General features: G+C 44.0%; 4 protein-coding genes across 4 annotated transcripts; 2 read left to right on the forward strand and 2 right to left on the reverse strand.

The window, feature by feature from the left end:
• Window positions 1-75: 75 nt before the first annotated feature.
• Window positions 76-3,739, forward strand: LOC133161539 (vesicle-associated membrane protein 1-like). The gene is made up of 5 exons (XM_061290118.1): window positions 76-547; window positions 1,085-1,220; window positions 1,292-1,450; window positions 1,524-1,575; window positions 2,513-3,739. Coding segments are annotated over exons 1-5 (366 nt in total). The 5' UTR covers window positions 76-545; the 3' UTR covers window positions 2,530-3,739.
• An 11-nt stretch (window positions 3,740-3,750) lies between these two features.
• tapbpl (TAP binding protein like) lies at window positions 3,751-7,076 on the reverse strand. Its single transcript, XM_061290009.1, has 9 exons — window positions 6,924-7,076; window positions 6,678-6,736; window positions 6,233-6,436; window positions 5,890-6,150; window positions 5,607-5,810; window positions 5,367-5,534; window positions 5,170-5,276; window positions 4,747-4,972; window positions 3,751-4,669 (listed from the first exon to the last, which is right to left on the reverse strand). Exons 2-9 carry the CDS (start codon window positions 6,727-6,729, stop codon window positions 4,602-4,604), a joined length of 1,290 nt encoding a protein of 429 aa, XP_061145993.1. The 5' UTR covers window positions 6,730-6,736; window positions 6,924-7,076; the 3' UTR covers window positions 3,751-4,601.
• Window positions 7,077-8,340: 1,264 nt separating this feature from the next.
• Window positions 8,341-11,294, forward strand: LOC133161495 (tumor necrosis factor receptor superfamily member 5). Its single transcript, XM_061290056.1, has 8 exons — window positions 8,341-8,535; window positions 8,603-8,728; window positions 8,794-8,940; window positions 9,016-9,109; window positions 9,261-9,337; window positions 9,660-9,767; window positions 10,344-10,484; window positions 10,809-11,294. Exons 1-8 carry the CDS (start codon window positions 8,460-8,462, stop codon window positions 10,952-10,954), a joined length of 915 nt encoding a protein of 304 aa, XP_061146040.1. The 5' UTR covers window positions 8,341-8,459; the 3' UTR covers window positions 10,955-11,294.
• A 2-nt stretch (window positions 11,295-11,296) lies between these two features.
• rbp5 (retinol binding protein 1a, cellular) lies at window positions 11,297-13,948 on the reverse strand. The gene is made up of 5 exons (XM_061290107.1): window positions 13,798-13,948; window positions 13,599-13,702; window positions 12,768-12,952; window positions 11,921-12,022; window positions 11,297-11,604 (listed from the first exon to the last, which is right to left on the reverse strand). Exons 2-5 carry the CDS (start codon window positions 13,672-13,674, stop codon window positions 11,551-11,553), a joined length of 417 nt encoding a protein of 138 aa, XP_061146091.1. The 5' UTR covers window positions 13,675-13,702; window positions 13,798-13,948; the 3' UTR covers window positions 11,297-11,550.
• Between the last annotated feature and the right edge of the window lie 100 nt (window positions 13,949-14,048).

The raw sequence follows: 14,048 nt of genomic DNA on the forward strand, positions 1-14,048 counted from the left end.
CTGCAAAGTGTGCAGGTGGAGGAGGGGCAGAGAAGGGGGGGGGCGTTGAGCGGGGGTAGTACCGCACTGTGGCTCCGAGTCCAAGTGGGGAAAGGTGGGAGAGGAACTCGACGCATTACTGCAGCAGCAGCAGTAGCCACGCGCATCACGCTTCATCTTCCACGCAGGCGCAGAGAAGCGCGAGAAGGAAGGAAAACATTAGGAATCGACCTCAACAGCTTCTACACTGGAAATTCGAGCACCGAACCGAGCTTTTTGCTTCTTTTTTTTTTGGGAAGGAAGAGCTGGATGCTGAGGAGAACTACGCAGCATCACTCAGCTCACTTCTCTTTGCTGACTCGGCTGCTTTTGTGGGGGGGTTGCTGCACTGCGACACTTTGATGATTTTTTGGGACAAACTTTTTCTGTTTTTGTTGTTGTTTTCCGCCTGATTCTTTGTTTTGTCGCGGTTTCACTTCATTGTTAAGACTTTGGAACCTCCTTGTGCCTCCTCCTCTCGCCTCTCCTCCTACACCGCTGAGTCAGCGCAAACAGCTGCATAGAACATGTGAGTGGTTCTGCAGATGGGGATGGATTTATTGCTTGCTGTAGTCACTTTGGGAATTTTCTCGAGTCGGACAAATAAAAGAATATCTTATATCTCTACTTTCGGCATCCTTGTACAATAAAATGTTCTGAATAATTGAGTTAAATAATTAACAATTTGAAGTGTGGACCAACATGAAGGTACCGGCTTCAATGTAAGGTGCACCTGCACAATCTAGTACGTATAGGTCTTCTCTTTGTTTGTTTGCTAAAGCACGGTCAAAAACTCAAGTCATACTTTGGCGCTATCTTGTAGCAAAAGAAATACGTTGACATGAATTAAAGATCATTTAGTGCTTTGTCGCCATCTTGTGGCATCTCGGTTCCAAGGAATCATGCTGAACCGGGTCGGAGCTTCCTGTCGTGCTTTGCCGCCATCTTGGTGCCAAAGAACTACACTTTAGTGAGATGAGGATGTTGTGCTTTGTGGCATATTTGTGCCAAATCATTATTCCGTCTTCTCTTCCACGAGTTTATTTGCACATGTGGTTCCACACAGGTCTGCCCCAGATGCCGCAGCCCCAGGCGCTCCGGGAGCCCCTGGTGCAGAAGGAGCCCCGGGAGGTGGGCCCCCAGCTCCTCCCAACACCTCCAGCAACCGCAGGCTACAGCAGACGCAGGCCCAAGTCGAGGAGGTACATGGAGAGAAAAAAAAAAAACATAACTCCTGAGTTTCCAAAAATGTTTTCCCGTCCCGGACTGTCAGGTGGTGGACATCATGAGGGTGAATGTGGACAAGGTTCTGGAAAGGGACCAGAAGCTCTCTGAGCTGGACGACCGAGCGGACGCCCTTCAAGCTGGGGCGTCACAGTTTGAAAGTTGCGCGGCCAAGCTCAAGAACAAGTACTGGTGGAAGAACTGCAAGGTGGGTACACGAGCGGTGGCTCCTCAAGAAGCTCTACTCTCACTGCTGATGTCTTATCTTCTCCTCATTTCAGATGATGATAATGATGGGCATCATTGGCGTCATCGTGGTGGGGATAATATTCTGTGAGTACACGTGAGGAACCTCCTCCCTTGGGACTTCAGATAATGATGCTCCTCTGTAAATTGTGGCACGTGGGGAAGATGCATTTATGGGGTAGAAGACAAGTTTACTATAAATAATCAAATTTAATACAATTACTAAAACGAAGTGGCACGGTGGAGCACATGTCCGCCTCAGAGTTCAGTGGGTGCAGGTTCGATTCCACCTCTGGCCCTCCCTGTGTGGACTTTGCATGTTCTGCCCGTGCCTGTGTGGGTTTTCTCCAGACACTCCAGTTTCCTCCCAGACCCCAAAAACATTCTTGATAGGCTGATTGAGCACTACAAATTGCCCATAGGTGTGAGAGGGGATGGTTGTTTGTGTGTGTGTGCCCTGCGATTGGCTGGCAATCGGTTCAGGGTGTCCCCAGCCTACTGCCCGATGACTGCTGGGATAGGCTCCAGCACGCCCGCGACCCCCGTGGGGACAAGTGGTACAGAAAATGGATGAATTCCTAAAACAAAATGGATGAATTACTCAAACAAAAATTTAAAAATTATATCAAATAAAAAGGAGACTTTTTGTTTTTTCAAAACTGAACAACAACTATTGGAAATATAGTTTACATTCATAAAACTAATATATTTAAAATGAAAATAAAAACAATTATATAAGCCTGGTTTAGGCATAGCTAGCTTGCTAGGTAATAGCATGTAGTAGTTGTAGAAATAAAAGAAGTCATTTTTACCATTATTTTAAATTCGTAAATTCACGTTTTATTCCTGATTTCTTTAAAGCTATTTCCTAATTCCAATGGAAGGTATCCAGGTCGGTATTGCGTCTGACAAGCGTATTAAAAGAAAGCGTTTTATGTTTTCATTTTTGTTTGTTTGAGCATTTGTGATATATTGCGGGGGACCATTAGACTAATGACTTCTCTTCTCTCTGCGTCATTGGCAGTATACTTCTTCTACTGAGCTTCGCCCGTCAAAATGGATGAATATGGACTTGAGAATGTTGATGAGATGGCAGACGGGAGCGTAAAAAAAAGAAGAAAAAAACCAATCCCCCACCCTTTTCACCGTCCTGACCTCTCGCATCACGGCAGCTTTCACTTGTCTCGGCTGTTTATTTTTTTGTCGTTGTTTTTTTTCCCCTTGCCTGCTCGTCCTCCTCCCAGCGCCTGTTTTCGGCTTAAACTCTGCTCGGGTTCATGGCGGCTCATGTATTATTGAAGGAGAGAGAAGAACATTTGCGTGAGGTTAGTGATGCGTACGGGAAGCCGTTTTAGCTTCTCTTCCATTTCCTTTATATCCAGCTCAAGGCCTGTGCTTGTTCTACTAGTTTGCCTTATTTGTTCCTCTTGTGTACTTAATTGTCCTAATTTTGGGGAACAAAGGGCATTCTAGTAAGCTGCATATCGAGGAAATGGGAAGAAATCTTGAGCCTTCTTTAATGTGGGCCCGATTTGCTTGGAGGGAACCATTTGTCACGCTTGGTTTTGAGGAAGAGTGATGATTCGAATGGACGAGATCAAAGTTCAGCATTTAATCACATTCCTACAGTTGCACTAGAAAAAAAAAAGTAGTCTCTCAAATGTTTGGCTCAGTTGTGGACAAAGTTTTGTGTGTGGTACTATGTCTCCTGGTTTTGCTGCTGCCGCCACACGAAAGCAAAACCAGTCAAGGTGAGCTTGGCTTCCTATTTGCATGACAAACACGGTCGTGGTAGTTTTCCGTCCTAATAGCGCCATTAGCGCATCCGCTCTTTCATTCTCTAACTGCTCTCTGTTGAACGTCTTCCCGATCGGCTAACCGCTCACCAGTGCCAAACCGCGACTACTTTCAACTGTTAGCATCATGTAGCACTCTAACAAGGCATTTGTCACGTTCATGTCCATCTTTCAGGGTTTTTTTGAAGGAGGGGTTGTGAACATATAGTTAAGATGCGCATATTTTCTTCTAAGACTAATTTGTGGGTGTAATACATTAGAAATGACAACAAGGTGCGTTTCTGCATAGCTAGCGGTTGCTAACACACGTTGCAGTTAGACGGCGAAACGGGATTATTTGGCACTGAACACCTGTTTTGTGATTTACATGAACAACGCAGCGGGAGGTGAAAATGTTTGCCGGACAAAATGCATGCTTGTCAATTTTGCTGATGCCAATAAAACAATTAAAACAGTTCTGTGGGACTGTGTTTTTTTTTTTGTGTTTATTATTTAGATGCAGCACAAATACCATTTATCCATTTTACATAGCAGGGTAGTTACGGGGCAGATATCGACAAACGACGGGACCGACATTTCTGGTGGCTGTTTTTTTCCTTTCACGGCAACATCAAAACAATGGTAAGTGATATTTTTCTAACTTTTGTTCTTATTTGTTTCTATACTGATCACTGCTTTGACGTTATAAAGATATATATTTGACATTGTACACCCATTTGATATTTATTTCCAAGACTTTATTTTGGAAACAAGGCCAGTGGTAATGCAACCCGTAAATAAATGTCAAATCTCATTTACAATACAAAATTACCATCAAGTCCCAGGATAATATTCCAACTCGAGCCAAAGACGAACTCACTAAAAAAAGTAAAAAAATAAATATATATATTTACAGGTTTTTGTCATTTAAAGCTATTTTGTAGTACTCTGCAAAAAATGATTAATTTAGGTCAAAGATAATTTATGTGGTAACATTAGACAATAATAATAATAATGTTAAGTTTGTTTGCTAATCTGTTGTGTTTGTGGCATAGATGGGAGCGCGTACTGATGACGTGAGCGGGGAGGAAGTAGTGTGTGTTTTTGGGCGGTTGTCTTTGTTGCAAATGTGAATTACATGTCGATTAACGGGAAAAATAACTCGGACGTTGTGTTCTATTATTGAAGATTAACAAATCATGGCCACTACTGTTCCAAGTCTGGGCTAAAAGCCTCATGATGACGGAAATGAGATTATTGTTGTTGGAATGAAACATACACAGTGAACACAAATAATCCGTTTGAATTGAAGCCAGTTCATAAATAAATGCCGTGTTTCTAGTTGATGAGCTGGTAGAAGAACACCACAGTGATGACCAACAATGACAACACCCACCAGTAGTCATCTGTGGAGTGACAAACATTTTACCCTCACAATACCTCCCTCAATTTAGAGCATCTGTTTTCTGATACGAGTTCGTACCTGCTTCCGGGTGTTCGACCAGCACGCTGACGGAAAACGGAGCGTCCAGGGCCACGTGGGACACCCTGCAGATGATTCGGGTTCCCGGGGCCACGTCGGTGGGCACCACCAGGTGGGATGAGAGCGAGTAGGTGCCGTCGCTATACTTCTGGTGGCTGGACACTGAGCCCTGATCGGCGAGGATAGCGGGCTCCTCGTCCGTTGGCGAGTGTGAAAGCCACTCCACCTGCGGGAGAACGTAACTGATGTTGTTGCTTGACAGAGGGTACCTCAGATTTTAAGAGTCCCAATTTAGGAGTTATTGCCTGGTCGACTTTCTATTTCATGGACAAGTGATTGATATATATAATATATGAGTAGATTGAACTTGGTCACAGAAAGAATTGAACAGTAAAGGTAGCATAGTACCCTGCAGTGACCCACCTTAGCCTCTAGAGGGTAGTATTTTCTACAATGGCAGCTTAGGGTCTGTGCCGTATTTCCTTTTAAAACTAGCTTCTCCTCCTCCGAAAGTGAAACACTTGGTGCCTCTGCAAAGAAGAGCAAAACAGACATGCATGCATTCCCATGCCAGCCAGTTCCCTGTCGTGGGCACGAGGTGATATTGGGGCGACACTTACGAAGCACCTGCAGCTTGATCACCTGCTGGCCAGAGAAAGGGCCGATAGTGACGGAGCAGATATAGGCGCCTTCATCTGTAACTTTTAAGTTGCTCAAGGTCACCGAGGCGTTCCCCTCGCTCACAACCTGGCTAGCATCCATGCTGGAGTCCTTGCTCCAGTGACGCACTGGCGAATCAGAAACAGCGCCGTTCTCCTCACTTCTTGTTAAACACTCGACAGTGGCAAGGCCGCACTCACCCTCAGCGGCACCTCCTTGCGTATCGTTCAACCTCGCCGCCATTTTGATGATTTTCTGTCCTAGTCCTCGATATTGTTGACGCCACTCGATGTGCATTTCCTCATCGGGCGCCATGTCCCGATGGTTGAAGCCGCAGCTGAGGAGGCCGGCGCCTCTCAGGGGCGCCGACACAGAGTTGACGGCAGAAAACACCAGGAATGACACTGAGGAGACACAACGCAAGAGGAAGGATGACTTTACATTTCTGGCAGCCCGCAATCACACACACTGGCAATATTGTACCTTCAGTCAGCAATGTTCCAGTCTGACTCAAGGGCAGGCCCAGTTCCACGTGCATCTGACTCGATTGATCATCGGCCGGCGGCACGGCACGTAGAATCAACAAAGTGCCGAAAGCCCCGTCTTTCATATCGATGGACACCAGAAAATAGTCTGATCCCGGCCTTTCCTTCAAGGCATACTTGCTTATTTTGCACATCACCTCCTGCTCGTTGCAGTCCGCGTGGAGTACAACGTTGATGTTGGGAATCTTGAACGACGACACTGCGACAAACAAAGGAGGGGCAGTCAAAGCCGCGCCGACGTTCATTTGGTGGCGGAAAATATGCCACGGCGGGGGAAGAACCATTGGACTCGAACATAATGGCACGTGGATCCGGGTTAGCCAGCGGGACAAATGGAGAGAGAACTTCAAGGGATTCGTGGGAATCAACAAAAACGTCTCTCAAGATGAGCGTGGCCGGACTACTGGGGAAGCCGGAGCTCACGTCCGGTCCCACCGAGTCTTCCATGAACTCGCAGGACAGAACCACATCTGCAACTCCAGATGCTGCACAACACCATTTTGAATATATCATTTGAAGGAAACTATAGTCAAATAATTTTAGAATTTATTATTTTATCATTTATTCCCTTGATTATTTGAATTAATCGAATTTAAAAATTTAATTTGCATTAAAGTGTATTGCAAAACCAGTTTCCCTGTTTCCTGTTTGCTAACCAGTTGTTATTACTGATATTGTTAAGTGACGGAAAGAAACAACTACACAACACTGAAAAAAGGATCTCACCACACACGCAGGTCGTTAAGACTCCACACAAAATGATTCTCATCACCTCCATGGCGTCTCTTTGGGGCGAATAAGAGCAGAACAGAAAATGCGGCCAATAAAAAAAACATTTCCTTTCACTTTTGATTTGAACAAAATGCATTATGTTCGGCACGACGTACACTCGACACGACAGTATTTGAAAGTAACTTTTTTTTGAAGCCACACGACACGATATTGTCGGAGAGTATAGCAAAAATGACTAACCTGAGGAGGGTAGGATGAGAAGAACTACTTGGACAGAAGGCACTTTCGACGATTCAAGGCTTGCTCTGTTTGGCGCATGCGCAGAACAACAGCGTCAAAAGCGAAAGTGAAAGTGGAATGCAGGATCGTGACGGTCAAGTCGTTGTGGAGACGAGCGTTCGTGCTTGATTTGGGCAACAGAAAAATATTGAACGTATAGAAAGACGTAAGGAAGGAATTTGATTAAAATGTGGTGCAAAATGATAAAATACAGTCAAATTTAATTCGTTCCGGGACTTCATATGTTGAAATAGTCGTATGTTGGATTAAATATTCCCATAAGAATGCACTGTAATTCGTTTAATTCGTTCCACAGCCAAAAAAAACCCAACGATAACTCCTTAATAAATACTGCACATAGCAATAAAACAAATGCATTACAGTGATCCCTCGCTACTTCGCGTTTCGTTTGTCGCGGCTTCACTACATCGCGGATTTTTTTTTCAAATTAAAAAAAACATTTAATTGTGAAAATAAAACTTCTAAATTGAGGAAACATGTGTCTAACCTTTAGGACAATGTAGTATTGCTCCAAATGTTCGTTTACATTACTTTAGAAGTCCGTTTTTGCGTGGTAGCACGATCGCGAATTAGCATATTTCCGCTAACGTACTTCGCGGATTTCACCTATAACTTTTTGGAACCAATTATCCGCGATAAACGAGGGATTACTGTATATCAGAGGGATGTAAAAATAAATAAATTAGAGAAATAACCAATAAAAAGGATTTCTATGTTCACTGTACCTTAGAGACACAGATACATACGTTCCATAAATTACTGTAACTTACAATATGTGAACTCCAAAATAAGGTAACTTTTTAAAAATAAAATATTTTTTTTTTTTTCTATTTTTCAGGGTCTTTTAGGGCACCATTGTCAAGGTTTTGGACAATGTAAGCTCACAGTCTGGTGCCAATAGCCAAAGTCAAATATCCAATATGAGACTGTCCAAGCATAGTTTCTGGGTTGCCCCCCTCTAGCTCCGCCAGTGCTCTTTCCCTTTCTCATGAATTGCCTTCCTTCTCATGTGCCTCCTGATAATGCACAGACGCAAGCAACAGAGTCAGTCTATTTATAGTTGGACTGAGATGATGACGGGAAAGAACAAAAAAAAGTGCGAGGCTCAGTGTACGCGTGTGTGGCTGTTGGACAAAGGCGGGAGTGTACACAATAGACGATGATGGTCAGACAGGAAAAGGCTCTCCCCTTTCTGCCATGTGTCAACACGGCCAACATCAACATCTCTCGGGTCTTAGAGCGCTGGTGGAAACGCTTGCAGGTTGCAACAAAGGGGGAGGAGGAATGGGGGGGGGGGCAGGAAGGAAATTAGGGGGCGGGGGGCAAAATGAGGGGTAAATGGGTGTTTCCACTGTGTGGGATGACAAAGATAAAGTGGGGAAACTTTCATTTCACTTGCAGTCACGCACAGACAAAGATGAACCTTTAAGTGCGCTACCAAACACTGAGTGACTGCTGGGTAAGATCTGATAGGAAATGGTGGACTCCAAGTGCAACACTGAGGAGAAGTACTGGAGTAGAGCTGGAAGATGCTGCGATCGCTGCCCAGCGGGTCAGTTTGCGATCACGCTGCAGCTGGGCTTACGGGATCTCCTCACACTTGTGTTCACCCTCGCCAGGAAGCTTCGTGCGAGCCGACTGCGACCACACTGGCAAAACTCAATGTGACGACTGCAGGCGAGGGCTGTTCACGGCCACCAGAAATAGCCTCAGTGCCTGCCGCCTGTGCAAGTCGTGCAGTGCCAGTAAGTCAAGTCACACCCGTGGACGCTCGTGACAGCCAAGAACCAATCGAAGATTTGATTCGCAGGCAACAACCAGATGACGGCGGAGCCGTGCACGGCTGACAAGGACACAGTGTGCAAGTGTGCCTCGGGCTTCTTCTGTATCGAGGATTCCTGTGACCACTGTATGCCCGCGACCTCCTGTCCTCGGGGGACAGGGGTCAAGGTTCAAAGTAGGCTCTCCATGAATTTGTGTTCGGGTCCACTTCCATTTCCACAAGTGAAAATCAAGTTGGGTTTTTTAACAGCAAGGCGAACCGAGGATACGATCTGCGCTCCGTGTGGGAATGGAACGTACAGCAACGTGTCTGACTCCTTCTCAGCCTGCCAAACACACACAAGGTCAAAGGTCTTCTGTTTTCAATTGTCATGAGGGACACTGCACTTTAATGAAATAACAAAAATGGTTGTAAAAATATATCTTGTAACGATAGGTAGCATACCTGATGTAATACGTGTGCGCTTCTTTGACATTGTTTGTATTTGCTGATAGATGTGACGACTTGGGTCGAGTGCTAAAAAGTGCAGGAAACTCCACCGCCGACGCGATTTGTGGCGAGTACAAATCTGGTGGGTGACATTTTCACATGAATTGTCTCTCTTCTGTGCAGGAAGAACTATATTAGTGTTTTCTTTACCGTCACACCATATTAGTTTAGTGCCACCTAGCGGTTGACAGTGGAATTATAGCCCAAATAAATATGAAGCAGAACAAAATGGTTATGTATGGACTGTAAACAAAATTCATCAAAATAACAGCCGACCCATGATGTTGGAGTGTTTACTGTATTATAATCTGAAACAGGATTTGTGTGTGTGTGTGTGTGTGACCCAAATCTGACAATTTAATATAATGTAATTGAATCAATTCACAGCACTTTTGCTTTTGCAGGCTGCTCGTGGATTTTACCTGCAGGCTTATGGCTGGGCTTTGTGCTGAGCATACTCGTTGTTTTGGGGCTGATGTGCTGGAGGGCCAAACGGAAATCATACAAAGCAGGTACGTACATGGATTGTTTCAAACACTTGCCAGTTTTGAAAAGAGGGCCTCGCCTGCTACAGATATTCTTCCACTGCTTCCTTTACTGTGGTTATATATTATATTCTTTAAAAATTGCATGACTCTGAATCAGATAAACGCTGGATATGCCTGAGTATTCTGTACAGGTTAAATGTAAAGGAAACCACATCCTGCACATTTTTGCCTTTCCACAATAACGTGGCGATGATGTGACACACGCCACATCAGCAGCTGACTCATAACAACCTACATGTGTGCCACAGGTAGTTTTGACTGCCATTTACTGTGATCACAAAGTGGAAAGTACACACGCAATGCCAATTTCGTAAAGGTTTTGCTTGTGCTTATCCGCTAAAATTATTTCTGAAAAATGACATCAATGCTAATGCTCAAGAGCTTCTGTTTTTATAACCACACTAGAAAGTTAGCATTTTAATGTGATAATTGTTTTATGACATGAGTTCCCACAAAAAAAAATGTGATTTCCTGTTCAAGTTTGATTCGGGTAATTAAGTGGAATTTAAACAGATTGAATTCCGTTTGTGGTGTCCACAGCCAGGTCAAATGTTTCCCTTACTGAGGTGAGGACCATAACAGAGACTTCGCTGGAACCTGCCCTACAAACCCACAAAACGTTTGATCAGTGCCAAAAGAGCAACGTGACGGAGGCCTGCCAGTTGACTCTGCTCAACCTGGGTAATACATAAATGCCAGTTGTTGTTTTTCAAACTGAAAGGGTCAGGCCAGGGTTGAGAAGATGAGTTAAAACAAAAATCAGAAAATATTTCACTTTGTGTACAATTGAAAAAAAAAATTGTCAATGAAATAAACTACAACGGAAAGGATTTTAAGAAAAGGAAAGTGAAAGTTAAACCAGTGAAATGAGCTGTGACGTCCTTACGACAAAACTAAATGTGCGTTTTAAATCCGCATTAAGGTCATCAATCACGTTTTCCATCCTGTACTAATAATCTAACTGGAGGTAGGTGATGAGTCATCATTTTTATCCTCGTTCCGCAGATGAAAGCGCCACCATCTGTAGGACGAAACTCAGCGAGGACCTTTCACTCACCCTAAAGACCGACGGCTCGGAGCAGCTCAACGGGACCGACGCGTACCATCGGAGCCAATTGGAGCCGCAGGAGGACGAGTGGTGCGGGACATGAGCGCATCATTGCAAAAAGATGGCTCCAACTTCTGGAGGTTACTGCCCCCTGCTGGTTATCTACTGCAACTTGCTGTCATAAATCAGAAGCTTGCCAGCACATTCAACTCTATAGGTAAATCCCATGCTACAGTTTTCCATGCCTTTTTGTAAAAAATACCATTAGACTATATTCAAGTGAGGGTCATTACTAGGTTGAATAGAAAAGTAGTGCTTTGCCGTCATCTTATGGCATCCGTCGGCAGTTACAAACCTTTCATTTTCGCCATTCTGTACTCATCCCTAAATGGTGTCATATTTTTGGGAAGCCTCTTAAAATTAAAGCCGAGACTCCAAACTTCCATCACATTTTGATGGGTTTATTTCAAATCAATTGTGGTGGCTTTGGGAAAACCGTCCAAATCTGTCACTTCCATATCGCTGCGCTACTTCCTTCGCTCTGTCACTCAACTGGTACATCACACCCAAACATTCAATTATATATCATTTATATACACACACGCACATGCACACGTACCTTGACTATTTCCTACGTACACTAAAAGAGTTAAGAGAGGACATCACATATTCACAGTCCATCATTTTACCGCAATGTTTTCAATCGGCCTTCTTGAAGACTTGCTTGGCAACGACGCCTTCCACTCTCATCTCCTGCAGAGAAGCAAGAAGGCCATTAGGGCAAAATAGAGGAATTTAATTAATAGTGATAATCAATACAAGAATCTCCAACACAAAAGGAGCGTCACAGATTAGATTCCTAACGCGGTACCCCCACCCTCCCCCGTTATTTGACCCTGTAATCCTTTCTTCTCCTCTTTTCACTGCTCTCCCTCCCCGCTGCTGGAGGGAGAGAAGAAATCCTCAAAAAATCTCCTTAGGGGAACAATGTCTTGTTTGAGACATCTTCGTGAGAACTTGGCAAACCTCTTTCCAAAAACAAAGCATATAAATTGTTGTTTTTCCTTACCAAATGCAGCTTGTCGCCTTCCAACCAGTGTGTCCAACCTCGGCCTTCCTTCTCGCCTCGTTGTACGCAAACCAGCTTGTCCCCTTCCCAGCTCACGGTGGTCTGTTCAAAGACATGCTGTGAGGACAACTGCACACGCAATCTGCATGTTAAGTAGTTTGTACGTTTAAAACCCTCTTTAGTGTTGCCTCCAAGCTGGTTACATTTATAGAATGCTCTTGGAATTTGTTTCTGATGAACATTTGGAGAGATTTCCCAAACTCAGAAACTTAAATTCGAACCTCATGTAGATAGACACAAATAAGAAACTAATGTTTGTTTGTTTTTTCTTTTTGAGTGCAAGATTTTATCGACCACTATAAAACACACAAAAATGTTTTCAAGTAGAGACCTCTGAAATGACAGCATCAAATTGAAATTTAATGGCAGACCCTAAGCCTCTTTTCCTGCGTGGCTTCTTGAGACATTTTTAAGTCATAAGACTTTTAAGTCAGACTTTGGACATTCATTGTTTTCCCTACAACAACCGTGAGACAAATTGGTGGTAAGGGACAAAATATGTGTTGAGAGTTTTTTGCATGTCTACTCTTAGTAGACTTGACTACCAAATTTCATATTGCTAAGTCAAAGTGGCTTTGTGGGAGCTGAATTCTCAAAAGGGCCAGAGGCGGACCCAAAAGCTGCGTGGGCCGTCTTTGTGATTGTTACTCTTGCTGCCCATTGTGAGCCGAACCACAGGAGGCAGTCGCAACACAAAATCCCCACAGGAGGCCCGGCTGACTTTGCTCATACAAGCACACAAAGTCAACTGGTACGACACCTCCAGCTTGAAGTTCCTTCCACCGACCTGACACGTGCGACCGTCTACAGGGCCGAGGTCTTCGGTAAACTCCTGCCCGACGACAAAGTCCATGTTGAAGTTCTTGAAGGTGGTGAGAGTGCGGATCTTCATGGTCCCCGTGGCTGGATCGTGGGTGATGTCCTTGGTGGGCTTCAGCAGACACACGATCTTCCTCAGAGCAAAGTTGATGTCTAAGGAAGGAGGAAAAGTGCACTTGAATGGAACACTGTGTCTGTGGGTGTTGTGTGTGCGTGTGTGGGGTCACACAGAGGACAGACTGATGAGCTCAGTCCTTGAAAGTGCAGCTGCAAATGGAGATTACAGCATTATTGAAATGAACGTTGTGGACCGTTTCATTTTTGTTAATACCGCACACATGGATGAACGGGAACCGTTCACTCAAAAACATAAATAAAAAAAATAAAAAAGGAATTTGAATGTAGACCAACAGGCGCCAGCAAATTTAAGCAAAAAAATGTCAAGATTTGAGATTGGACATTAGATACTTACTGTGTTTTTGGCTGTGGAATTTCTAAATTTTGTCAAGTTTGAAAAAATGTGGGGTTTTTTTTTAGGGTGTTTTCGTCTCTGTGAGTTCTGGTTTTGGTCAAGTCGTGGTCTCGGGATGACCGTTTCACTAGTTAGAATCAAAACTTCACTAAAAAAAATAACATGCAGTAATGAAACATTTGTTTATATAATTTTGCATGAGTGTTTGTGTATTAAATATTGAGTGCATATTCTCACTGCACCTTTCGAGACAGCATAGCAATGCAAAACATTGCACGTATATTATGAACATACAATACAATGGAGTGATGAGAAAAAAAAACTCACCTAAAGCTGCAAGGTAGGCCTCCATGTTCTCCTGTTCCACCATATGAAACAGCCCAGAGTAGTCAGGTTTAGACATGGTGGCTTGCTCCGAAACCCCAAACACACTGTGAAATGTTGAGAAAGGCGTCAGACAGCAAAATGTTCAGCAAGAGAATTCAGAGCGGTGAACTGTTGATTCCGGAAGGTAGCAATGACTCACAGAAGGCTCACAGCTTCTTTCAGCTATGCCGGAGCTTGGAAGGAGGGAAGAAAGGAGGGAGGAGGGTTCATTCAATCTTCTTTCACTCGAAGTGGGTGGTGCCCAAGAGCTCAACATGAGGAGGGAGGAGCATGTTGCTGGGGGAGGATTGGACCCCACCCCCCAAAAAGGGTCTCACTTAAAAAATATTAAAAAATCCTTAATGAGCAATAATATCATGATGAGAATCAGCTTTTAATTTGGAAAAACAA

Source organism: Syngnathus typhle, linkage group LG10 (assembly GCF_033458585.1).
Source record: "Syngnathus typhle isolate RoL2023-S1 ecotype Sweden linkage group LG10, RoL_Styp_1.0, whole genome shotgun sequence".
Taxonomy (NCBI): domain Eukaryota; kingdom Metazoa; phylum Chordata; class Actinopteri; order Syngnathiformes; family Syngnathidae; genus Syngnathus; species Syngnathus typhle.